At 35.8% G+C, this 27,955-nt stretch overlaps 1 protein-coding gene across 1 annotated transcript in view; it reads left to right on the top strand.

Annotated features, from left to right (window-relative positions):
- SLC17A6 (solute carrier family 17 member 6) overlaps positions 1-27,415 on the top strand; it is a 34,277-nt gene extending 6,862 nt beyond the window's left edge. Inside the window, exons 4-12 of the mRNA XM_074842070.1 lie at positions 14,647-14,761; positions 16,598-16,685; positions 16,787-16,873; positions 17,770-17,912; positions 20,287-20,436; positions 22,590-22,722; positions 23,258-23,368; positions 24,801-24,928; positions 25,285-27,415. Coding sequence (XP_074698171.1) covers positions 14,647-14,761; positions 16,598-16,685; positions 16,787-16,873; positions 17,770-17,912; positions 20,287-20,436; positions 22,590-22,722; positions 23,258-23,368; positions 24,801-24,928; positions 25,285-25,617 — 1,288 coding nt within the window. The 3' untranslated portion in view covers positions 25,618-27,415. The remainder of the gene's footprint in view (positions 1-14,646; positions 14,762-16,597; positions 16,686-16,786; positions 16,874-17,769; positions 17,913-20,286; positions 20,437-22,589; positions 22,723-23,257; positions 23,369-24,800; positions 24,929-25,284) is intronic.
- The last annotated feature ends 540 nt before the right edge of the window (positions 27,416-27,955 follow it).

The following is a 27,955-nucleotide window of genomic DNA, read 5'->3' as shown; positions in this document are numbered from 1 at the left end:
CTCATGTTTAGTTTGTAGATAAAAATGGCAGAGAATAGAGTGCTGAGTAGTTAGATATAGCAGTTGGAATAACAAGGTATTGAGAAGGGGAAAATAAAAGTTAGTTCCTGAATGCTGCAAAGAGATTTTGACATCTACACATTCAACTTGAAATGGACAGGATGACTGTAGGGTAAAGCAGCACCCAAAATAGGGCGCAAGCTTTGATGTCCATACCCTTACCAAGAAACTGCATGAGAAAAAGTCAGACAAGTGAGTACGCAGGCCTAGAGGCCAACAGCACCAATAAAATATGAGCTACTATAAAAGTCCCTGCTGATTTCCATGTTTTGTGCTAGAGCCACAACTGGTCCCTTCACACTGTGGTGGATGACAGCCAAGTAACTTTTTTTTTTTTTTAACAAACCTCGCTGAATATCGTTGTGGCGTCAGTGGTTTCCTTTGCATTCAAAGCAAGTCTGAATTGATACAAAAAAACAAAGTTCAGATGTGCTCTACATTAAAAATAATAAGAGTCTAGAATAGCATCATCAGATTCGAGATGATCTGTGAGAAGCTCAGTCTTAAGCTCAAGAAAAATGGAGATTTTCAAGAGATTCATTCCCTGGAAAGAAAGGAGATAATGATTACATGGACAAGATAGCATGAATGAAAAACTGCCTCCCAACTGCTAAGAGTGTCAAGGAAGGAAACTGGGAGGAGGGGTAAGGTGTGCTTTGTGATCTTAATTTGTTATTGACAGGGAGTTGTTGAGTGTACGGCACTGAGTTTGCTTGACATTAAGATTCAGTCTAGCAACCAATTATAGAGATTGGGCTGACATAATTTGCAAGTTTCTCTAAGGTATAACACACGGAAGAAATGACCCTCCTGTGGTATCAAGAAAACCTGTCTACACACAATGCATTAATTTCAAGCTGGGCTGAAATCCTTTATTTTCATTCTGCCCCTGTTTTAAACTGCTTACTGCCAATCAAGAATTAGCAACCTTGAGCTCTGAACTCTCTAACATATTTTCTTCAGCTGAGTCTGTCAGTGGGTAGCATTTTACTGATATCCTTTGCTAATTGTAGAGCTCAAGGCTGCTACTGCATGGTTATTCTGTTCTGCCTTGACCCACTGCTCTCATCACGCACAGCTCCCCACTACTTCTGACAGATCAGATTTAGTGATTTACAGATTTACAAGTAGTAAATGGAGTTTCTCAGGAATTTGCACTTGATAGCCTGGGTCTCAATTTATTTCATATTGCACCACTAAGAATTTTCTGTTATATTTTCAGTCCAACACAAAGAAAATTGTTTTACTTAAAAGGTGTATTTATGCTGCTGTAGTAACAAGGTCAAACAAAACCGTGTTCCAAAATTCCAGAAAACATTCAGAAACAACACATCTCCTGAACACTTACCTCTCAGGTGGGTAATAGAAGTTGGGCTAGTGTGTTACAAAGGTCAGTGCTCCTGAACACTTTCAACCTCTGTTGCCTTCCTTAGGAACAGAGAACCTTCAGTACTTAGCAAGACAACATAATTTTTCAAAATACACGGATTGGGCCTCAGGTGCCCCCTCATTTGCAATCAGTGAGGCTTTAAACTGGCGTCCCTTGAGTAGTGTGTGAAAATAGAAGAGGATTCCCCTTTGCCGCAGGAGGCTGGAGACCTCTTCTCCTAGAGGAAGATGCTGGTACAAAACTCCTGTGCAACCAACCACAGAAGACTGGAGGAACAAAGGAAGCACAGTGCGGAGTCCCATGGGTAGGGTTTATTACAGCTATACCTTTTGTCAGGGTTAAGTTCTCAATGAACAATGAACAATTAACCTTGCCATCAATACAGCATGACATGATGACAGCAGAGAGTACTGAGCAGGCTCTAGTAGTTTAGAGAAGGCATCTTGTCACATGGACATCCAAGTTTGCAACTAATCTAGGTTACTTGTCTTTGAACATATGTACAGCCTTACACTAAAAAAGTGCCCTTCTCTCCAGGCTGCAGTACGCTGGGAGTAGGACTGATGGTCTCCACAGAGATGTTTACGTAACTATCTCTATCAAGAGTAAATCAGCTATGATTCAGAGCTTCTGAGACTGTAGGGGCAAGAACAGACAAGCAGATTCCAGGCCCAAATCCAAAATAATATAAAAGTTTATTGGTTACAACCCTTTCTGATTAGTGATAGCAAAGTTTTCTCCCCAAAAAGTGAAGAAAGAGTGAGACTTTTTTTTTTTTTTTTAGTTTCTTGGGATTCAATGCTATATTTTTCACTAAATCACAGTGAATTTTGACTAGTGGATTCAGGCTTTTCAGGAGGAAGGAACTGAGTTGCTTTTGCACTGTTTAAAAGTATTTTTCCTCGAAAAATATAAGAAAACATGAAAATTCAAGTGTGATGCCCTAATAGCATGTATCCACACTATTTAATCAGCTGAGCTATTACTCATAATGGCAGTTAATGGCATTTAAAAGCACATAAATCTCATTTAAATGCTTTTAAACTACAGGTTTTAATATCAGCATTACATAGGCTCCCACCAGAGGGGTTGTCATTATATGATTACGATGTGATGTGAACAGAAAGGATATGAAATTATGACTGTCCTCCAACCCCACCTAGTCTTAACTTCTACTTAGCCCATGGAAAGAACTTTTGCTAGGGCTAATCAGAATTAATCTAATCTTTACAAGTTTTAAAAAACAATCATCATTCTTAGTGACTGAAATTTTATTAAAAGAGAGAAAAAGAAATTAGTGGTTTGGTGCTTCTTCAATTCTATCATTCAAAATTTGATTTAAATGGGATGCATTTAAAATCAATGGTCAAGATGTTTAAATGTTCTGAAACAATGCAACGAATGCAATATTCTGATATGAAATTCAGAAATGTCATTTCATAATTGCATTCTTTTGTAGTATCCTAACAGCTATATTATAAACAGATTTTATTGTTCTGATACTTTGAAAATAGCAAACTGGGAACTGGTGCAGTTTTTCTTGACTTTGAGCTCCTCCAGGAAGATTTATACTGTTTAACTGAGTGAGTTAATAAGCACTTCAAATCTCAGGTGTATCGTGTCATTGCCAGCATATGCGTATCTCTGCCTATGTACTGTATAGGGACCCCAGGTTACTTGGGGTATTTGCCTGGGTCATCACGTGGTGTGATGAAACCCCTTCTTTTTGTGTTTTGCACAAGAAAATGAGTGCCTGTAACTGGGCTAGTGATATTTATCACACTGGGAGACTGATGAGTAGCTGGCTAGTGTTTATGAACCTCTCAAAGATTTCAATATTGTTATGATACTGCTGAACAGTCCTTAAACAAGATCTACTGTGATCTTCACAGTTCATCAGCCATTTCAGGAACATGTGTAAATGCTGATATATGGGTACAAAAAGGACCAGACGATCAGATGATATATTAAAAACAGTTTGGTAAACTGAATTCTGTTCAATATATATGACACTCAAGTGCAAAGTAACATGAGGGAGTGGGGAACCACCCTGGAAAACAGTCACACTGAGTGGGATCTTAAGCCATGCTGGACTAGAAACCCATCATGAGCTTTCAACAGCGTGCTCTAATAAGGAAGTCGATGTAATCCTGGGTATTTATTTTTTTTGTATTTACTGAACTGAGTGTATTTAGGTCAATGACACAGACCTTGGACTGTTGTGGGTAATTCGGGTACATACATATTAATATGAGTGTCGAAAAAATAGAGATTGATTTAGAGATCTTTAACTACTTAAAAGATGACAGTATATAATGTCACATAGTGAAAGAAATATCAAGAATCATGTATTCAGGATATCAGTATATAAAAAACAGTACTAAGAGGTAATCTGATTACAAAGCATTTGTATAACTCCACTGGAAAAAATTGCTGGGTATAAATGAGTGCTTTAGTCCCGTGGAAAGATATAACAAGAATCAGTAAATGGCAGCCATATAAATGAAAAAAGCATGAATATCAACAATAATGACTGGTCTCCACTGGTCCAACCAGAGAAATTATATGCTAGATTCTTCTTCTTTAAGTGTTAAATTCTTAAATTGGAAGTTATATTTTAGCTATTATAAAATATTTTCAGTACAGGGATAATTAAGCAAAAGAAAAGGGATAATCAAGTGAAACATAAGGGTTAATGCCATAGCAAACATCAGGCTAGATGGCCTTAAAATAAGCAGTTGTTTTATTTTTAATCTAGAAATATAGTCATTCTATTTAAATTAATATTTCCTATTCTACATTTATGCTATTGCAAAGCTGCAGCTGTCTGTGAATAAACTACCTGCTGTGCTGTCACACGTACATGGAAAGGTGTGAAACTGTGCTGGTTTTCACCACCTGATCTCAGGATAATTTAAATATCGTTATATTTTAACTTCTGATACAATCTTTAAAAATTCTGTTAAAACCACACTGGAAATCTATAATAAATTCTTTGCCCCATCAAAAGAATTACCAAAATGCTATGCCAGTATTTCCTCACTGATTTCCTAAGTGAACAGTTTAAATACTTACTGTAAATCAGGAAAGATTCTCTGAAATTAATGGGTCATTGTTAGATTACACAGGGTAGGGAATTAATTCCCAAGTTTGCAATTACATATTTAAAATAGAAATGCAGGTTTTGACTGTATGTGCCAAGTACTGTTTCAAAAATACATGTGCAATAATCACGGATTTTTTTTGGTAAAACAATGTTGAGTGACAATTTTAGCTCATTGGTGTATACTCAAACATTAAAACTTTCCTACACAGAGATACAAAGGGCAGAATAGAGCGAAAATTTTTAAAAAATTAAAGTCCCCTTATAATTCTATGATAATGACATATCTTTCTCATTATCTGTTAAACTGCAAATCCTGGCACTATTCACATTAAGAATCGTCACTACATAACTATACTAAATTTCTCTACAATGTAATTATCTCTCATCTATGTTGAACTCTTCATCATTGTCCCATTCTAACCTGAATGAAAATATATAAATCAACCTTTCACTTCAAATTAATCTTTGTTTTCAAAGTGCCATTCATCTTGTTATTAAGGGCTAAATCCTTCTTCCCAGCAAGTAATCCGATAGGATTACTTGCATGAATCAACTGAATGATATTTCAGACAATTGTATGTCAGTGCATCTCATTTCAGAGTCCTAAAGATTTGCACTGAAATTGTGTCATTAGTGTGTCAGTGAAATGAGAATATTTCTCCCTAACTCAGTCTTAATGACCACAAGCATAAAAAATATAAAGTATTGGTTTAGAAATACAAGTACAAAGATTTACTAGAACTTTATAACTTTACATTTTTTGGTTTGAAAAAGAGAAATTAATCACTCCCCTTTAGCAGGTAGACATATTTTGTGTTTTTCTGATTTGCAAATGATATATTATAATTCACAGCGTGACCAGGGGATTTGTAGCTGCTTAGACAAGAGCCAGCTTCTGAACTTCTGAAGACATAAACTGACCTTGCACTGCAAGAGAGAACCCCGAAAGTTGTACTTGCCAACCCCACCTTTCAAGTTCAAAATCCTGCAGATTGAACTGGGCTCTGGTCCCAGGCACTGGTGTTGGGTTCGCCTGTTTCCAGGCAAAGCATCCAATATTGCTCAAAATCCCAAACCACTTTTGTCACCCTATTGCACTGCAGGGTCTTTTCAGCACCAGTCACTGCAAGAAGGGGACTGCGGAACCATCTATGGGTGGCTGGTACCGCTGCTCCCTCCACCATATGGCTCAGGGTCCTTCCATTTTTCTGTCATGAATGATGAAGCTGTTTTCACAATTTAATGATGCAACAAGGGATTTGGATGGGGGTTTTGGTTGATAAAAGGGGGCCTCAGATGTGTGACAAAAATTAATAATGTATCCAAGCCCTTATTATACTAGATTAGACGGCGGGAGGTCGGCTTTTACATATTAATGTTTCATGAAGGGCTTATAATAGGATTTAGTATGAAGGGCACATAGACACACGTCCGCCTCCTCCCTTGTACACATATGAATGAAAATAACCTGGTTTATCACATTTTAAAAAAGCCAAATAAAGCTGCTATACTACGGCTTCTGGCCACAGACTATTCTTAAAGAGGATGGGATTTAAGCTATTCTCTCATGAAGCACGTTCAATCCAAGACTGGCACTTGGGAATAAGTGTTCCTCTCTAATGTCAAAGGTAGCTTATTCTGTCTGTTCTGCTGGGCAGCTGAGTTCATCAACCATTCTAATATTCATGGCATAATCCCAGCTTTGTTAGCCCTATGTCATTTTATGCAAATTAAAGGGCCGATTCAGAAAAAAACACATTTTGCTTATCATTTATGAAGCCATAAACTGTCAGGGTGAGCATTTCACAGGAATATATCTGCAGTAGAGGGGTCAACAGAGTCATCAGGAAATTAGCCTGTACCAGAGAAAAGTCAGAATGATGATATATGTTGCAGAATAGCTAAACAGTGTCTCCCCATACTGGGTTCATTTTCCCTTAGTCCATTTCAAGTACATAAACATAAATAGAAGTTGTCCCAAGAAGTGTAACCAGCATGATTACTGACTGAAAGGACAACTAGAATAAGAGGAATATCATCAGGGCTATTTAGGTTACAAAGGAGATGAACAAGTGACATGATAGGTAAATATTTAATAAACATCAGTATAGGCAATGTAAATATTCACATGAGCGCCTACTCACAGTTCGCAGTCAAGGAGGTAACCATTGATGCACAAGGGAACAGCTGAAAAAATGCAAAAAACTGTCACACTATATTACCGAGGAAAAATTATCTTTTTAGAGCTCAGTAAGAGTGTTGTTTATATTTACATAAATCGAAAGCAAGTAAATCATCATTAATGGTATTAAATTTTTAGCTTCCAAGCAACCCTCAAGCAAGAACATTATAGGCTAAAATATCTTCTGTTACTGAGAAGCACCTGTATAACTCTCAGCTGACAAATGTGGACTTTTGGAACTATTTGGATATAGAATGGCAGTGATCCTCAAGATACTAAATGCAGAGAACTATATTTACTCTTGATGAGTTATTTCAGGACTAAATATAAAAATTTCAGAATTTGCCCCTGCTTGTTCAGATATAACTGACAAGAGTAGGATTATGTCTGAAATTTGGATTTAGTTCTGCATTCCATCCTCCATTAATCCAAATTCTTTGAAATTGGTATCAGTAGAAAACTTGCTACACAGTTTACATAAAATTACACCAGATGCTTTCAGACCAAGCTGATAAAGAAACTTGTTATTTATTGAGATTATATCATCCAGATACGTCAATACTGTCAAATAACTTTGCTCTCAGTTCTATCCCAGGTCCTGAGCCTCCGTGAATCCCTACTACACGTATGATACCTCATAACCAGAGTCCCTTTCAGAAGGGAAAAGACTAATCCTCTCTAAAACAAAACCCACATATGTTTCTGGCATAGACAATTTCAGGGACTCTATCCAACAGGCATCCTTAATCACCTCTACCTGCTTTGATACTTCATTCCAATGCAACACGTACACTGGATTTCATGCAAAGAAATACTGTTTAGGTTGGTTGTGTAAAAACACTGATGTTCACAGTTGCTTTTCTCTGAAGGAATCTGCATTTGCTCTGAGCAGTCCAGATACAATCAGCTGCAATACGTGGCCCATATGTCAGAAAACACTCCACAAAGCAGTACAGATGTAGCTTTTGAGTCCAACACATAGCAGTTATCCTCCCAACCAGCTCCACAAAATATTTTAAAGTTAAAAACACAGATGATTTCTTTGATAAGTGTATTATATATCTCTAAATCAACAGAGACCATTGAATCACAGCCCAAGCCCTGGAATTTGGTAAGGTAATTTGAATGAGATGGTCTTGGTTTGAAACATGATCTAGCAGATTACATATTTAACGAGCAAGCCATCCTAAAGCTAATGAGCTAGAAGGAATGAGTCAGAGTTTTATCTAGACATATATGGACATAATGAGTTGTAAAATGAAACCGCAGGTTTGAGAGATTCCCCAGATGAATTCAAACAGGAGAGAGAGAGGGTTGGTAGGGTGATCAAATGAATGAAGAATAAAGAAGATGAGGTGAAGAGGACGTGGATTGCTTAGCGATACAAAAGAAAGAAGATAGGACTGCTATTGGGGTAAACTGCAGAGCCTAAAACTGCTAAAATAAAATAGCACAGGTATAAGGTATCTACTGGATGTGGGAAGTAACATGCTGGAAAGGCCTCCAAAATAAGTAGGGCAAATGCTAATTACTTCTGAAATGGGACCTGATCTGCTTATGAAAGGATGATGTAATGCACTTGCTGGGAAGAGCAACGATCAGAATTTAATGACCCAGGAGTCTTTTACATTCAGTATCAATTGCAATGATGCTGTCATCCAACAGTGTCCAAGTTCTCCATAAAATACACACTGACATATCAAAAATAGGTCTGTGAAGAGTCAATGGAAGGCACCACCTGAAAATTATTCAGGGTCTTGGTTTGACCTGTATGAGTCAGTGGCATTTGTGAGGTTTGGAGAAGGCAGAAGGCTAAAGGGACTTTGTGCTACTGATAGACACTGACTTTGTCTCTGCATGTCATTTCACTCTGGTGCTTGATCTAGTCCTTGTATGGTCCATTTTACTAAAAGACTTGTGAGTATTTTAGGATTTATTTATCTTTAAAACCAGCAGATCAAACCACAGCAAATTTGGGTTGTCAAAAAGTTCATGTTCTGTATCAAAGTCTTAGAAGGCCCTCATCACACCTGACATGGGTAGAGATACACTTTGTAAGAAGAGAATTGTTAACTGGCAGATAAACCCCTGAAATTTCTATATATTCTGTCCCTGCACAACTCAAAGAAAAAAAAAAAAGTTAAAGTGGATGATCACAAGTTTGCTAATAGATTTGCAGAAGGAAGGTTTCTGAAAAACTGCTGCATGGCTACAGGCATTCCAACTAGCTCCTGTCCTGTTTCTCCCTAGACCTTATGTTTTACTCAAAAAATTAAGCATTTAACCCAGCATTCAGCCTTGCAGTTCCTCCCAGACAAGAAATTCTTTAGGTTGTCTAAAAATATAACATAATCAGTTCTATGTTGTTGGCCTTTTGCAGGAGGAGGTGTGTCAAAGATGAATGATAGTAGGTAAAGTCAGAGAAAAAGATAATAAATTTTAGAAAACTTGAGCTGAGAGAATAATCTGAGTGACTAAAAGGTCACTTTGCGCAATACATTTATATCTGCTCAGAGTTGTTCAAGAAACAAGCACTGTTCAAGAATGAACACCAAAGGATAATCATGACCCAGTTTATTTGTTATATATGTTTGACAAAATAAGTCTTTGTTCAACATATTTTATGAGTTTTCTGTAAGGAGAAGGAATGGCAGTAACCAGCTCACCAACTTGAATCCAACTAAATTTCTTTTTTTTTCACAAAATTTTCATCTCATCTTTAGACTAGGTTGGAAAACTTTGCAAGGAAAACTCATGTTTTCAGTCCTCTTTATTTTTCACCCTTACCTAAGAGAGGACTCTCATCTAAAGCCAGGAAAAATGTTTTATCGTTGTTTACAAATAAAGTATTTTTTCAATACAGATACTTTACCCAATGAAAATAATGTCCTTCATAATATGATCAGTATTACTGTAAAATTGTCAAATGCAGAGGTTGTATGTCCCAGAAAAGAACAGAGGCTACATTTGCCATAGGTTCCTGTTCAAAGTCAGAATAAACCACCTTATAATATTTGGATTTAATTTATTGTAGCAGTGTGAAATGCTTTCACACACCCCGACCATGATTCCCTAGAAAACTAACAAAATAATCAAACGTTCCCGTTCTGTAGATAGGTCTTCCATGAAATGATGATCAGTGGCTTTTTGAGGGTGAAAACTATTCAGTTACATCCCTGAACAACTTTTCTATTGAAGTCACTGAAAACTTCTTTAGGTTATCACAAAGAGTGACGTGAAACCTTCTCTGCCTTCACAGTTCTCAATGTAAATCCACTAAAATCTATCTTTTGTAGTTGTCAGTGACCAACACTTAACTAGTCTTTAATTATTTTGGATTTTAATTAAATGGCATTCATAATTCTTTGATACAGCATATATTAAAGCATCTTAAACTTACAGTATTTTCTCTTTTAACTAAATATTTTAAAATGCTGTTTTGAACATACAGAGTTACTCTTTGATTTTTAATTTTTTTAAAAGATAAACTTTAGTTAAGGTATTTTAGAAAAGAGATATTATTTGGTTTCCATAACAGTTTTGTTTTCACAAAGTTGGACCACTTATTCAGAGAATAGGAACATAGATAATTGTGGAATTTATCAATTATATTAAAAAATGACATAAATAGAAATACACAGGATTCAGACAGCTGAGGAATTGACTCCTCCCCATACACATATGAAAGGAGTTTTAGCTTTATGGAGTCATTGTAGCAATTTTCTCTCCCAGTCATTGCAGTAAAAGGACGCTTCTAGCCAGGACCCCTTACTTTCAGATATCATATGTGTAACCCAATATGTCACCCATCTGGCATTCAGCATTTGGTATGCATCTGTGCTCCCACTGTTCTCAGCTCACTTTTTGAGCCGGCACTTCTTCCAGCCGAGTAACAATATCTGTAACACACTTCCATGCAGAATGCTCGTGTAATACAAATTGCCTGGAAAAGGTAGATGAGAACAGTGGGGCTGCACAGATGCAAAAATTAGAAATCCAGAAATGAAAATAAATACATTTCTTTTTCTTCAGTTTGTCCCCAAAGAGAAAAATGAGCCAACTGGCTTGAAACCCAAAAAGATTAATTCCCTGTGCAACCTCATTCCATTCTAAGCATTTTTCCTGAATTGTCAGAGTAATTTCCTTCCTCTGCTCCCATCCCAAATGTCTCTTAGCCAAATATGATTTTTCTATTATTACTACTTGTATTACAGGAGGACTAAGTCACAGCTCATGACCTTCATATAATGCCAATGTCAGTAAAACACTGAGGATCAATTTTAGATTCTGTCTTTTGGGACTGAATCTACTGAGTCTAGAAATAGAAATAGACAAGCAAAACATAATTCTTTGTTTCAAGTCTTCTTCTGTTCACTTATGAGGACCAGGATTTACATTTTTTCCCTCTCCTTGACATACTACTACTGTATTCATTTATTTGTTTTCTGTATATGGTTATTTTCTTCTACATATAGTTAAACAGTTGCTGATTTTGTGTCAGAAAGGAATTTTCTCCCAAGTCTAGGGGCTGCTGAAGGCATGTCAGGGCATTTTAATTCCCTCCTAAAGCCAGGGCCAAGGATGATGGCGACGTCAGTGACCTCTCCTGCTCTATCTCTGTGGCATACATGTTCAAGGTGATATCGGAATGTCAAGAGGACAAATAGATACATGTATAAAAGATGCAGTGGGATGTGGGATAGGAGTGAACAGTCCTGAACAGGCTGAAAGTTTTATTTTCAAAAGGGAACCATGTCTGTCTGAGAATGAAAATAATCCATCTTCAACTGCTATAAATACAACTATAGATCCCCACATACTGTCAATTTGCCATGGAAACAAAGATCTTAAAGAAAAATATGGTTGCTAATCCATTGTTGGAGTTAACATTGTAGCAAAATTGAGCAAATTAGAATTGTTTGAGAAGCAGAAATGAAGCATAACAGATCATAAAATCACTAGCTTAATAAACATAACAAAAATGTAAGCACAAAAGAAGAACAACACAATTTGGAGATTTGATGTGTGTGTCAGTAAAACACCTCAGAAATATCTTAGGAACAATCAGAATGTTCCATTTCCTAATTAAATATATTCAAACGTGAGCAGCATTCAAATATATTTAGATTTATCGTAGTTCAAAATCATTCTTGTTTGATCTAAATGATAATAAATGTAGTTAGCTGAGATATTTAAACCAATAAAACTAAGTTTGTACAAAACTTTGTACAAATATCACAATACTCTGTTAGGAAGAAGAATTTAGTATTTATGGGGGTGAAATAGATGTAACAAGACAAAAAAGCACGAAGGAGAAATACTGATTCTATTTATGGATGTGCATTGAGAGATGCAAGGCAAATGTAGGAAGATGTATTTCTCTTGACTAAGAGTTATAGAGGAAACCGACTCACTAAAATAGCCATGCACTGCATTCATGGTGCTGTTCTTAATATGCATTCAAGAAAAAAGATAAAAAAGCCATTTCTCACAAGAATCATAATTTAACTCTAATTTATTCTACCCTTAAATCCATCTATTTTGGGGGGAAAAAGTGATCTATTTTTGAGAGGGCTGTTCCTATAAAGCATAGTTCTGAGGGAGAATTGACTTACAAGTGACATTATGGAATTATTTCATCATCTGCTCCTCAATGTTATTAAATATTCACTGGTACTTGTGTGTCTAAATACAGGCAAGATTTTAATTTGGAAGATGCATGTCTCTGATCATTCCTTAAATTACATTTTCCTTTCTCTTCTAGAAGGAACAGACTCAAGGAAACAGCTTCTCTTTAGTGAACATGAGAACAAAGGCAGTTCTGGGAAACACAGCTTTCAGTTGTGGCAAACAGAAGCTGATTTCAGATACAGAATCCAAAAAACAGAGTAAATTTCCTTGAAGGAACAGTTACTTACCATAACAATTTTGTAAATCTCACCCTTATAAAGAGATGGCATTTTTCAATATTCTATCTTAGCGTGATTTTAACAGGAATAGTGATTTAGAAAGAGTTGCACTGATTCTCACTAGCTAAGAATCTGCTCCAGCCAGTCTATGCACAATCACAAACTGAAAATCACATTGCTGCATTAGGCGTTTAGCTAAACAGCTATTCAGAAAAGAAACAGGGAAGGCTACAAAACAAACAGTCCTTTCTTCCTGCTTACAAGTAAATACGGATTTTCCCACAGAAACTTTAGAACAGTTACAGTCTATTGTTCTTCAAAAATTGCTAACAGGAACATCTAACTTTTTAAAAGAATTTGTAAAAATCACAGGCAAAACTCCTATGAGTCCCAAACTCTTCTCATTAATAAATAAAGAAAAAAGGCAAATGAAAACCGGGACACCATTGTGATTTCTGTGAACATATAGGAGTATTAAATTGTAAGGAAATTAACTGCACATACTTTTGGAGTAGAAACTTACACATAAAGAAATTAAGAGTAAAGAGAGAATTCAGGCCAAAGTAGTTCACGCAGTGCAACACAAGCACGTGCACCAGTCAGTCCCAGTACATGTATTGAACATGCTGCCAGACAAAGCCAGAAATGTACTGCACAGCCAGCTAGATGTTTAACACAAGATAGGGATCACAGGGAACAAAATGAGGAGACCAGATTTAAAGCTATTTAAAAAAACTTCCTTACTGTGCCAAGAAGCTTTTTTTCTGTTGCCCTTTAATATTTGTCAAATAGAAGTGGAGTATACTTAATTTGCTATTTAAAGATTCCTATCAGGCTGTAATTCTAAATAGAGAATGTGAAACATAGATGTCTTTGAGGAGAATTTTCATCTTGAAACTTATTGCTGCTTCGTGCTTCTTTAGCCCAAGGTCTGTTTCTCACTAACTTTTGGCACTGTACCAATTTCTGAAAAACACATGCTAAGGTTAAAGGTTTCTGTCAAATCAGTTCCACATCAGATACTGTGATGTCATATGTTAAGACATCTCCAGGATTTATCTTAACATTACATAGTTTTGTATAAAGTGGCCAGTCATTGCTGTTGGCTTCATCCCTTTGCACAGTTCCACTGAAAGGAAAATGGGGGGAAAAAAGGATTATTTCCACAATAGAAGAATGAATGAACATTAAAAAAAATGAAACAATAATGCTTCCTCCTACAAGGGGCAGATATTAATTGAATCAAACTAGAATTCAGTCAAAGCAGTGGAATTTTGAAAAAGAATCGTCACTTCACACATTTATTTAGACCTTGTAATGCGCTTTATTTGAAGCAAATCCTAGGATGCTTTTGGAACCAAAATCAGCAATATTCAGTGAGCAACCTCTAAAAAAACAGCAGAAAGAATGATCTGTTTTCTACGGATGTGTGTTTCCAGATTGATTAAGTCTTGTGTCTATGTTAAATCCCAGCTCTGTTTAAAATTCTTCCTGCTGCTTTGGCATTTATAAAAGTGGATTCTCTTTTGCTTTATAAGTAGTGAATGCATGGTGCCACTTTCTTACAATTAAAGCACTAAGAAGAATCTCTCTTTTACTTGGCCACCAGTTTTAACAAACCATTTGGAGACCTAATTTCTAATTTCTCTAGAAGGCGGCAAATTCAATAAGATTTGGTTGAAATAGATGTGAAAATTAACTAAAAGAAAGAGTGGGGATATGTAGGGAGAGTAAGATCTACACCCGTGACTGCATAAAATGTATTACTTTAGGAAATTATGCTAAATAGAAGTTTATGTCCATGTTTGGTCTGGGTCTTATTAGACAGGTTATTACACTAGATGGAAGTAGACACTAATCCGGTCCAGCAGTTAGTAGATTCCCTACATAAAGAACATATGTTTAAATACATCTATGTTGATATGTGAGCATATGTGGAATAAGTCAATTGGGACAACACTGAAGTTACTTCCTTTCCTTTTTTTTTCCACCTTTGCAGAGTATTTGGTGCTGCTATACTGCTGACATCCTCCCTCAACATGTTAATACCGTCTGCAGCCAGGGTGCACTATGGGTGTGTCATCTTTGTTAGGATCTTGCAGGGCCTTGTGGAGGTATGCAAAATTTATAAAATAACCAGTAAATGTGACAGATATTTGTTAGCCTTTAAATAGCAATTGTAACTTTCGGGGGAAAATAAAAATTGCTTTCAGTTTATTACTGATTTTCAGCATAATGGATTTCAATGTATGAATTACAACTATTTGGTTTTCCTTCATCTATAAAATTACACAGCAAAGTTTTGTCTTGCTAAGAATCCAGTGACATATGTATTTAACACTGAAGTTCCACTGAAATCCTGTCCTGCATAGGGCTTATACTGATGCTATTCTCAACAGTTATTTGTTGTCCAGTCTCATAGATTAAATCTATAATAAAGAATTGAGCTTCTATCATAGGCCCTGACCATGCTCTTGTCAGAATGAATGAGACATTTAACATAATTTAAAAGCGACAAAATTTGATCCTGCCTTCTAAATTTATTTGTTTGCTTGTTTCTTTACCAAAAGAGATTTTTAGGCCTGTGATTGCTGGTGCTTTCAGGGCTACACAGTTTTATTGCACGAGCTGATTTTAACTCATGCATTTTATTGTATAAAAAGACTCCAAAAGAGGGTGCAGAATGTGCCTGAAAGTTAGGTAACTGTCAATCAAGTTCTTAAAGTGTATGTGTATAAATCTGGACCCATTTCTGAAAAGTGATCTGCATGTACAGAGGTGTGCTTGACTGCAAGGAGGAGAGGAACAGAGCAAGTAGGTAATACAAAATCAAATAGCTATTTTAGACCCACTCATTTCTGTGATACTGTTCAAAGGAATTGTGAATGCAAAACCTCTCAAACAGGACCATTTGAAGAAGGTTTACAATAAATCATGACGATATTTATATTTTTTACATCTTTATATTTTTTTAAAAACTGTCAGAAATGAACACGAAATTGGTTATAGGATCTTCTTTCAAAACAGAATAATGTATCTTACAACCTTTGGCATATTGAGAACGATAATCTTAACTTTTATGATAACCTCAACATTTGCAAAAAGTTATTAATTTTTTCTAATTTTTGCATAGGAAACAAAACATCAGATTAAGAGAAAAGTGACTCTATGTAACTATGTATACACCATAATAATTATTAAGAAGGAATTTTGTAGAAAATTACTGTACATTTCATATTACATTTTCTAAAATTTCAATGTTGCAAGATGTAATGATTTTTTAAATTTTTTTTTAGTTTTTCTATTATGAAGTTAAAGGCTGGTTTTGAAGAGAAACCTAAAAAGTGACTGGTTTAAAATCAAAGCAACTAACATCATTCAATTATTTGCATTAAGTGCTCAAGTAGGTTCATTAAAGACAAAGATGGTGAAAAACTTCTCTCTTTATATTTTTAAACTCTTCTTAATCTTATTTTCTGTTTTAGAGCAGTGGAACAGTAATCTGTATTTCCTAAATTATACTTTAAATGTTAGATCAAAAAAAGTTAGAACACCACCAAAACTGAGTGCTAGAGAAATCAGCCCAGCATTAGAAAGACCCCAGAGGGTCTGTGTTTTCATCCTTCCTTTGACTCTGGTACTTGTGCATTAAGACTATTTCTTTTTAATTCTTCACAATTGTTTCCTGGAAGGGGGAGGGGGAATAAAAGGAAATAATTGTGGTTTATACCTGTTTCATAACACCTCTTTAATGATTTGGAGTGATTTACAAAACTCATTTCAACCTTAATAGAAATGGAAGGTTTTCTATGGCTGTGCTCAGACTTTGCTATAGAAATGCAAAGCATTCTCAACTTCTTTGTAGCAATTTAAAAAAAGTAAATCATGCAAAGACAATGAACTGAGTGACTGATGAGCATTAGCTAACTTGTGGCACACCCATTCCCCAGGGGGTCACCTACCCTGCCTGCCACGGTATTTGGAGCAAGTGGGCCCCCCCATTAGAAAGAAGTAGGTTAGCAACCACTTCCTTTTGTGGTAAGTAACTTTCTATTTTTGTCTTTCTTTCATTTGTAACATAAAAGTATTTTGAGACTGACTTTTATTCCCTTTTCATTCATGTATGTCTTGTTTTGTAGGTTCCTATGCAGGAGCTGTTATTGCAATGCCTTTAGCTGGAATTCTAGTGCAATATACTGGGTGGTCTTCTGTGTTCTATGTGTATGGTACGCATTTTGCTCACCTCACTCCGATATTGTATGACCTTACTCTACCCTTTCTAAAAATGTAAAAGCTACTGTTAAGATGACAAAAAAAAAGAGAAGCAGGTCCATAAAGCTAAAAATACAGTCTAGAGAAAAGGACAGTGAAAGAACAGAATTTAAAGGAGAGAGTAGGAAAGCAACATTACTAAAGAAGAAGATAAACTAAGTTCATGGTGAAACCTTCATCACTTCTAGTACATAAAGTGCAAACTGCTATGCAGATCTATCGAATCTCAGATCATGTAACTCTTTCATTTATACAACTGTAAGTTCAGAGTACCTGCCCTGACTAGGATGTCCTGATTTTTATCTGAAGACCTACATAACTTTATTCACACTTAACTTACACTGATGAAAAAAAATGTTCCAAAGGAGGTCATTCTGCAGTGTAAAATTGATGTGAATTAGGGGGAAACCTTGTAGAAGTGTAATAAACTACTCAGGAATTGCTTTGTTGAAAACAATGCCACAATCTTGTATTTTGCAGGTAAAAAATTTAGTGTAGTAATCAAACAACAGTGGCTTAAAGCAGAAGGGAACGTCATTTACAGTCTGGTGAAATGAAATGGAAGCTTTTTCACTGCACCGCATTGTACAAATTGATGTTAAAATATCAGTGACTATTCACTTACAGTGAAATCGTTCTCTAAATGAAACAAAGAAGTCTTTGCTATGGTCCAGCTCTGCATGTATTTTGCCCAAATATTGTTTGGAGGAACCAAGTCTCTGTTAGAGTGACTCAGTAGAAGAACAGTAACAACAACTGCCATTTAAATTTGTTATAATTATTCACAGATTTTTTTCATGTTTGCTTCATTACTGTGCATCTTTTAAGAGTCTTTCTTTCCATTCCAAAGGGAGCTTTGGTATAGTCTGGTACATGTTTTGGCTTTTGGTTTCATATGAGAGTCCTGCAAAGCATCCTACAATCACAGATGAAGAAAGGAGATACATAGAAGAAAGCATTGGAGAGAGTGCCAACCTCCTAGGTGCAATGGAAGTAAGAATATTACTCATACCTTTTTCCTATGAGAGAAATAAAACCCCCAAATCCCAAATAGAAACAACAAAAAAAATCAAACATAGTCTTCAAGAGAGAAAAACATGTTCACACAATTGAATTTTTTTGGGGGGTGGGGAGATCTGAAATCTGCTGATAGATTTCTGAGTGGATATTGTTTCTGCATGGAGAATTATAGAATCATAAATGGTTTGAGTTGGAAGGGACTTTTAAAGGTCACTTAGTCCAACGCCCCTGCAATGAGCAGGGACATCTTCAACTAGATCAGGTTGCTCACAGCCCCATCCAACCTGGCCTTGAATGGTTTCAGGGATGAGGCATCTACAACCTCTCTGGGTAACCTGTTCCAGTGTTTCACCTCCCTCATTGTAAAAAATTGCTTCCTTATATCTAGACTAAATCTACCTTCTTTTAGTTTAAAGCCATTACCCTTTGCCCTATCACAACAGACCCTGCTAAAAAGTTTGTCCCCATCTTTCTTGTAAGCCTCCTTTAAGTACTGAAAGGTCACAGTGTTCAGTTCTTCTAGCAGATCACTCATGGAATTTATGCCTCTTTTTCTACTCCAAATTATAAAACTACCCCTACAGTTACATTCGAAATTGCAGCTTTATTAAGACTTTCATAGTACCTTGATTTCTAGTGGTTAATTTCCTTCCTATATAATCCCTTCTGGAAGGTTTTCCTCTTTCTAAAAGTAAACTGGAAGATAAGCACTATGCAGTGTCTCTTGAGGTACTCACAACATCAGAGAAAAAGCAAATCCTGACTATTCTATGTTTCATTTGCAAGAAAGACTGTAAATTGCAACAGAGCATGCCAGGAGAGCCATAGGAACATTCTTCATTATCATGGTAACTGCTGGAAACATGCTATCAAGCCTCTCATAATCTGATTTAGTTCTGTACTGGATTAATTCTCAAGAATTCCTAAAAAAAATCTATGAATTCAGAGAATTTTCTAGCCACTTAATAATCCTATCATGCTAAATAATAATTTTCCTATTTCTCTAACTATTGAAAAGCTTTAAAGAAACTATCATCATGCTTACTAACTCAAGAAAGTAAAAAAAAATTGGTCCTTAAATCTCAGTTCATCTGCTCAAATTTTTACACCATCCATTCCCAGTCAACCCTCACTACCACTCTTCATTATGTTTTTTAATAGGTCAGAACACTGGTTCTTGATTGAACTCAGGAATAAACCATTATTCTCTTGGTAAAAAAACTTTGATCCAGATTTTTTCTTGAGGGAGTGTCAGGGTTGATATTCAACAGCATTCAGCAGTGGTCATGGTTTCTTATACCTATAAGCATTGTTAAAAATTTGACATGAAATGAGATACTTCAAAGGATGCCCATATAATTCTAATTTGGGCTGGATAACTTCTATTTTTTATTGTTGTTTTTTAATTAAACATTTTTTAGAAGTGATTAGTCTGTATCAATAGTTCAGTTGCTTCTGAAATACTCAGGTTGAAATTCTTCCCATAGGATCAAGTTAGCTTTTCTGGCTGGCTTGTCATTAACTACGTCACATTAAATCCTTAGCCCTCACTTAAGTGTAATTTAATAGGTATACAAGGTATAGCGTATATCCACCTATGGGCTGTTTTTCTGTGAAGAAAAGCCAGTATTCAAATCAACTGTAGAGTAAATTCAGCCTGAAACCTTGCTGAAGTGATTTTCAAACACTCATCTGGGTCTGGATCCTGTATTTGGATCAACACAGATGGGCAGAACCCTGGGCTCATGGAGAGGTGCTGGGACTCAGCAGGATTGTAGTTCTGTCCATCTGTCTTTTTTTTTTTTTCATTATGCAATTCATTTTAAAAATACAATAAAACAAACAAAAAATGTATTGACCAAGCAGTTTCAGATGAGGCTTGATAAAAAAATTATTCAGAATGCTGGGATTAAGATTTAAATGCTAAAATACATGCTTAAAATAAATCTGGATGAAATTGTGTTCTTACAGTGTAAAATCTGACTGTTCCCTTAGATACAGCAACATTGTCTTTTAAGGACATATTATTAGTTTGGACTTAGTATGTTCATGTTTACATGATTGAGATAATGGCACTTGTACATGAGTGTTGTGATACAGCTAAGTATCACTGTGATTCTCCATTCCTGCATTTTGTAGTAATTTTTACTTGCTTATGTTTTAAAATTAAATCTTGATCATCCAAATGTGGATGCTTTATGATAACTGAAGTCATTGTAATTCAGATATATAATGTGTGCACATATGAGCTTGTTGGAGTATAGGTAAAAATATTAGATAGGAAAAGGCAAGATAGATAGTTGATAATTATCAAAATGGTGACTGGATCCCCCTTTCTGTGTTTCAGAAATACAAAACTCCATGGAGAAAATTTTTTACATCTATGCCAGTCTATGCAATAATAGTTGCAAACTTCTGTAGAAGCTGGACTTTTTACTTGCTGCTTATTAGTCAGCCTGCTTACTTTGAGGAAGTGTTTGGATTTGAAATAAGCAAGGTATGTAAAAATAATGTAAAGCTTTTATCTATGTAAATATCAGAGCTACATTTGTGGTAATTATTAGGAGGAGGAAAGAAAAGTGTTCTGCATCTTTATCATGGGTTTACAAGTCTTAAATCTTATTCCTTCCAGTTACTGTTCCCTCAACTAGCACATATAAGTGAAGTAACTGTGACAAGGGATTGGATTGGGGAAGGTGAAGGCAGGATGAGATTTAGTGATGATCTGCTTGGGGCCATATTGCAAAAAGAGCTTCAGTAAAGTGCTTGAAACCAGATCATGCATGGTATTAGAAAGGTATCGAGAGACCCATTACAGTTCTGTCCCTGACACCCCAGGGGATGCAGGATCCACTGAAGTTGTAAAGAGAGCATTGACAAATGGTTCCATTTTTCTAGGTGTGTTTTACAAAGCAGGACCAGATAGTTTTAGGAAAGAGAGTAAAATTTATCACCTTTCTGTATCTGCTTTTAATGTGGTGAGAACTGCTCTACCTTTTCCACTTAGGAAGTGAAAGAGATGGTGGCAAAATATGAGACATAGGGATGATCTCAAGTTCCACATAATTCATATGAATTTTGGATCAGACTTATAATGTAAATATGGATACATGCAAACATGCCATCAGAGTGCATAGTGAGCTTTCGACTAATACAGATTTTCTTCTTGTGAAAGTGACCGGGGCTTGTGCTTTTAAGACACCTGTATTTGTTTGATATTGTTCCATGAGGTATTGTCACCCTAAATTGCGATGTGACAATAGATGAGTCGCTTCCAAAGTGTTGCCGTATTATGGAGTATTGTCAAAAATATGTAATGCCATCCTGCATTTAAAGGTGGGCTTCCATCTTTAGCTGGAGTTATTTTAAGAAGCTTTGTTATGCTTGAAATATCAGTTGCTATACACGCAATAAGAATGGTCATATTCTATAGAATTAATCTGATCATTTTGTTCTAGAAGGTTTTTCTTAGAGTGTACTCAAAGAAATGTGGAGCTTTGTAAACAATGACAGCAAAATCAGTTTAACCTGCTGTGGATATGGATGCTCATAAATGAATAGTTATCACTTAGTCAGGAACACCTCAAAGCAGTAATGGCAATGCCACAGTTACCTCGTAGTTCATATCTAGCTTATTGGGGGAACCATCTATTAAGATGAAGCTAGCTGTCCCAACATAGTTGCCACATGTATAAACTGAAGCCAAATACACATTTTCACAACTTTGATTGAAGAGTAGAGAAAACTTGTTTTCTTTTTGTTCTCATGGAGCCTGTCTGCCCTGCACACTGATGCAACTCAAGCCAGACATCAGACCAGCTGATACACTGTTCAGACAGCAATCATGCAAAAACCCCCGTGCTTAAGCACTTTTTCAGATATACGTAATAATCAGTATTCTTTATCAGAACAAAATACCACGTGTACTACACCAAAGTGTCTGCAAGGCAGTTATGCTGACAGGAGATAGCAGGTGGCAGTTCGTGCCATGCTCACAGGTACCTGTTTTGCAGGAATGGGCTTCAAATATTTATTATATCTTGGAACAGTCATCACCAAATTACTATTTCTTACTTTGCTAGTATGTGTAGCATTTTGAATATTGTCAATCAATATTTAGCATGCTATCTTTCACTATGTACAGAGTTTCTCAGACATATCTTTTGCCCATGTGAAATTTGAAGCTTGGGGGATGGTCAGAAATCAAAGGCAAATGGCCATTGTGCACGTGGGGATGATCCACAAGGAATCTGTCTAGACACATTAGGTTTGCTGGGCAATGCGACGCCCAACACATCACCAACAGAAATGTAGCAATTCAGTTTAACGCATTTGATCATAAATTTTCTGAAAAGAAAGGGCAGGAGGGCTATGAGTGAGGGGAAAAGAGCCATTAGCTTAAATATAAACTATGAAAACAAACTAAACAAAAAGTGTCATGGCATCAGAGGTTCTTAAAAACTGTGACTGTCCTTCATAAAATACAATGGCAAGATCACCAGTTTTGTTCATTTAATAAACCAAGATTTTCAGTATTAGTTTTAGTACATAGCCTGAAATTGAAAAGAAACAGTTGTTGAATGTTTCAGAAAATGAAGAAATAATATTTCCTTATGGTTTATACTCTGCTGATTCTAATTATTATTTTAGGTGGGTATCTTATCTGCTGTGCCGCATTTAGTGATGACAATTATTGTTCCTATTGGGGGACAAATTGCAGACTTTTTAAGAAGCAGACAGATTCTTTCAACCACTACTGTGAGAAAGATAATGAACTGTGGAGGTAAGTCTTCCTATTTTATTAAAAAGCTTCTTGTACAGATTCAATGTCCCTATAGTATGCTGTATACAGCAAACAAACTAACTGAACATATTATGAAGCAATGCTTTGTGTATTTTTTGCACACCCTCTGCACTAAGAGAGCCCAGACAACTACCTGAGATTACATATCTGACTTCTAAGGTTAAAGTTACATGAGCTGAATCCTGGCTGTGATAAGGGCTGCAGAATTCATAAGCAGGTTAAGTGTATATTCCCATTAGGGTTGGCTGGAACGACCTAACCAAATCACAAGCATTTCTTTTCATCTTAAAATGGACAGGAACCAACAATAGGTTAGCATACAAAGGCTAAAATAAGGATTAGCTGAGATAGAAAGAACATGTAGTTTTTAGGGATGAAAGAAATACCTGAATATATTCCATTCTGAGGTAATGTTTTGCCTCTGTCTTCCTATGAAATATTACCATATCCTAAGGCCTGCAATATTTGAGAGGGAATGAAATCTGATGCCTGGTTTTCTTTATGATTTCCCCAGGTTTTGGTATGGAAGCAACTCTTCTTCTCGTGGTGGGATATTCTCACAGTAAAGGAGTGGCTATTTCATTCTTAGTGCTTGCTGTAGGCTTTAGTGGATTCGCCATATCTGGTAAGATTATATTACTGCTATAGTAAATTATTTTATCTTAACAGAGAGAACATCTCATTTGGCTTTTATTCATTGATAGTAATTTAAACAAACCCCAGAATTCCAAATGACATTATTTATGATAATTACAGGAAAGTACAGTCAGAATTGCATCTTTTATATTAGATTATTTTTGTTCAAATACTTCAATCTTATTCATTGCAGCAAATTAGACTTCTTTTCAGTGAGGTGCTAATGTACACCACAGATTTTTCTTGAAATCAAACATAACACAAATGGACTGATATTATACAGTGATACCTAAATTTCCATGTCTTTGTTTAAATATGAGCCTTTTACTAATTTTTCCACTATATGTTAATTAATGCTTTGTTAATGTTGCATTTTTTTATTACTTTGGGGCCTAATTACTAGCAATTTTTTTCTGATTTAAAATTCAGCTCTCCCCCTTTCCTGCTGATAGATCACCCCTTTGCCTTTGCCCTTCCCAAACACAAGTCACCTGGCCTTCCCTTGCTTTCCCACTGTGATCTTAGTATCCTCTCCCATGCTGGTTCCTTATGTCTAAAACAGGCTCTCTTTTCTTCTGTGCCAAACATCTAAACTCCCCTTAATCAAATCTGTCCTTAATCCCATGTGTTCTGCAAATTATCATGCCTGTTTTGCACAACTTGAAAAGTGTATAGCACTTTCTCTAACAGTTATCCATATCATACTGCTTGCCTTTTCCCTCTTACTATCTTTCTGTTTCTAAAGATTTCGTTTCTGTTTTCATTTACTTAAGTGCTTCCTTTGGGACGATGAGTTCTGTTGCTTCAGAGAAGCATGTGTTTTTTCTAAGACTATTTAAATAGTTACTGCATAAGTTTCAACAGACTTAAGCTGCTGGAGATGCAAGAGAACAAACAAATATTTATAAAAATAATTAATAAATCTTTTATAGATACTGTCTTTTTACTCCCTTCCTTTTACCACTCAAGAACAGAAGGGAACTCCCTTCTGCTGGTCTGTGTGACAAGAAGAAAGATGTGGGCAATAGGAAAGGGAAGTGGTACAAGTTGGAAGAAGAAATGACATGTTATTTACAGCATGAAATGTTTGTGAATGACACTGAGAAATATGAACGCTCTCCCTGCCTAAATATCTCCTGGGTTTTCTACTCCACACAGTCACTACTAGGATTTTTTTTTTTAAACTACAATTTTTGGGAGAAAATACATTTGGTATCCTTTCATAATATATTTTTAGAAGAAAATGAAAACCCAGAGTCTCTCTACAAATATTTAAACATTATAAGTCTTTTAGAGAAAAAGAAATGTAATTAAACACCCCAAGTCTGTCACAGTAAAATTGTCAAGTGACAGCATTACTTTTCAGAACTGAAGTAATGCTCTGCTTTTGGTATGAATGTTTGCTGACCTTTGCATTGCAGGATTCAATGTCAACCATTTAGACATAGCCCCGAGGTATGCCAGCATCTTAATGGGGATTTCTAATGGAGTCGGGACCTTGTCTGGAATGGTTTGCCCTATAATTGTCGGAGCAATGACAAAGAACAAGGTAAATGACAGTACAGTTTTCAAATCTTCCAGTTTAACACTATTGGTTTCAAGAAAAGACCTTTCCATAGTACAGCTTGCCAGGGTATCCATATTAGAATCTGGGACTTCCAGGGCATAGCATCTAGGAACTTGCTAATGTGAAGCATGCTTAAGTATATGCTCACCACGTCAGTGCTTTTATAGGCTAATGAACAGTGATTTTTCAAAGATGGATGTAAGTAATTGGAAACTGGACACTTAAATGCTTTAGCTCTGCTGATTATCACAACCTCAATCCCTAATTTTAATCTTTCAGCTCAGAAGAGTTAGATAAGTCTATGCACTAGTCTCATTTAGCAAATTTCTTCTTTACAGACACGTGAAGAGTGGCAGTATGTCTTCCTCATTGCTGCTTTAGTTCATTACGGGGGTGTTATCTTCTATGGCATATTTGCTTCAGGAGAGAAACAACCCTGGGCAGACCCTGAACAGACAAGTGAAGAGAAATGTGGCTTTATTCATGAAGATGAACTTGCTGAAGAGACAGGGGACATTACTCAGAATTATGTAAATTATGGTACCACCAAGTCTTATGGTGCTACAACCCAGGTCAACGGTGGCTGGCCTAATGGTTGGGAGAAAAAAGAGGAATTTGTACAAGAGGAAGTACAAGACTCATACAATTACAAGGAAGGAGATTATTCATAACAAACCTAAATATTGGGTATATTTTGTAGTGTTTGTGATTAAATTCATTGTGATTGTTTGCACACAGAAATAAAATGTGGTATAAACATGTAAACACATATCAAACAGGAAGGTCTTACTGTAAAAAAATACATCAAAGTGCAATCTGTATGAGTTGTGACATGTCATCACTTTCATTAGGTTATATTTGTTCTATAAACATTAGAGTTTTAAGGGTTTACTGGTCAAAACTATAGAGGCAATTAGATACTTACAGTATACAAGAGCTAAACTCATAACTAAGGATTAAAGCACAACTAAGCAACCAAGTTGGCACATCTAATGCTCTTTTTAGAAAGCCAAAATTACTTGATCATTAAAAATGCACTTATATATTTGTTACACTGTATTGAAAGAGATTGTGTTAAATACACACGTTTACTCAGTGCAATGTAGGAATTGTATGTTTAGTCTAAGACAAGAGCTTTCGTAAAGAAGAAAGGTTGAGTCCTAGACATTTACAGAGGATTGATCCAGTTCCTTTAATGGTAATTGTATCAAGCCTAAAGAACAAATAGGGCATATTGTATGTTTAACGTGATTACATGCTGCAGGCTACTCTGTGATGAATAAAGGAATTATTTAGGAGTTTTATACTGAATGTTTGGGCACAAATTCTTATTTCTATTCTTTACAGAATCTTATGAAATTATAGGCATTGTCATGTTCTTCCCTGCATTTATCAACTAATATAAAAACAATATATAATATTAAGTCTGACTTTTCTTGCAGACTGTCAAGTCCCTTTATCAAAAAACAAGCTTTATTATTCCATTCTTTGCAGTATATTCCAACTTTGTACTGGTGTCTTTAGAGAGAGAAAAAACCAATATAACCTAGAAAAATATATAGTCTTTTACAAAATTCCAAAGAGAAATTTACTATGAGCAAGTAGCCCTATGAAAAAGGATGTATTTCTTTTGCAGAATATTTTGAAGCCAATAGAAGAAACAGAGAATAATTTAACCCTTATTCTTCCCTTAATAGCTTTCATATTTTTACACATCGTGCCACAGTTGTATACATAGATATAAGTTTATTGAAGATACTGTAATTATAGAAAATGTTGCTATTTTAGAAATCCCTGAAATAAAAAAATGTATTTGTCTTTCGATTAAACCGAATAATAATGGACACTGAATATGAGTAACATATAAACTCACAATAAACCAAAGTGGTAAATAACTAGTGTTGGGTTGAAAGAAGCCAACAAGCATCATGCTTGTCTCTAGCATAACTCAACAGTGACTGCAACATTAGTGTACCAAGCAATAAGTGCAATGCATTATGAAGTGCATAATCTTCTAGACTATATATTAACCTTCATTTAGCTTGTTGTATATATTTGGGGTTGTTGGGAGTAAACCAAACTGAACCAACTGAAGTTAGCAACACCAGACCACTTCTTAATACTCTAAAATGACAACAATGATCCATTTCTTAATTCAATCAAATGATTATTATTGTATGTAATAATCCATTCTGGATTCTTGGTCTGTTCATTGTATTGTGCTAGTGATTGGAAACCCTGCTACCGCAATATACAACTTGAGGATTGTTTCTTCTCCTTTTTTTTTTTTAATGCAAATCATACCTTGACCTTAAGGAAAAAGTATTTTGCTTTGTGCCTCAAAGTGATGTAAAATGTGACCATAGCTTTTGCTGTGTTTAATGAAAAAGATGTGGACCGTGTCACTTTTGTTGCTGCAAAAAGTGTTAATAAAATGCTCTATTTATCCTTTTATATAAAAAAGGACAATTGTAGTTTCTTGTCATTTTTTTAGATGTGCCTTAATATAGATGACCAAAATTATAGTCACCGCAGAACCAATTCTGCTATTGACATGGAGATAATATCTTATGTCCCAGTTGGGAGCTCTGCTGAATACCCAATGTCTTTCACTGTCTATTCTCTCCTCTGACCATGAGCAGGTGTGTAGGAGGAACTCTAGATTGTTGTTCCTCCTCTCAGAAGGATGGCTGGAGTAGGCGTGGAAGAGAAAGGAGTAGGAGGATCAGTGTGTCAGCCAATGCAGTGCAACTGGGAAAGACAGACTAATCTGTGTTAGCTAAAAAGTGGGCGTGGATCAGCATTCTCAAAGAAAATGAAAATCACCACAGATTGCTGTTCCTGAAATTTGTTTCCTTTATTGTTCCTGCAACAAGACTCCTTAAGTGAAACATAATGTTACTGTCCATCCACCAGTAGATAGACCCTACAGAAATCAGTAAATTCAAGAAATCACATATTAAAAGTATTTTTCTACCAAAATTTTTAGTTTTCAGTAGTTTTCTTGCA

Source organism: Strix aluco, chromosome 16, assembly GCF_031877795.1.
Source record: "Strix aluco isolate bStrAlu1 chromosome 16, bStrAlu1.hap1, whole genome shotgun sequence".
Classification (NCBI taxonomy): Eukaryota; Metazoa; Chordata; class Aves; order Strigiformes; family Strigidae; genus Strix; species Strix aluco.
This window is presented reverse-complemented; position numbering and strand designations above follow the sequence as displayed.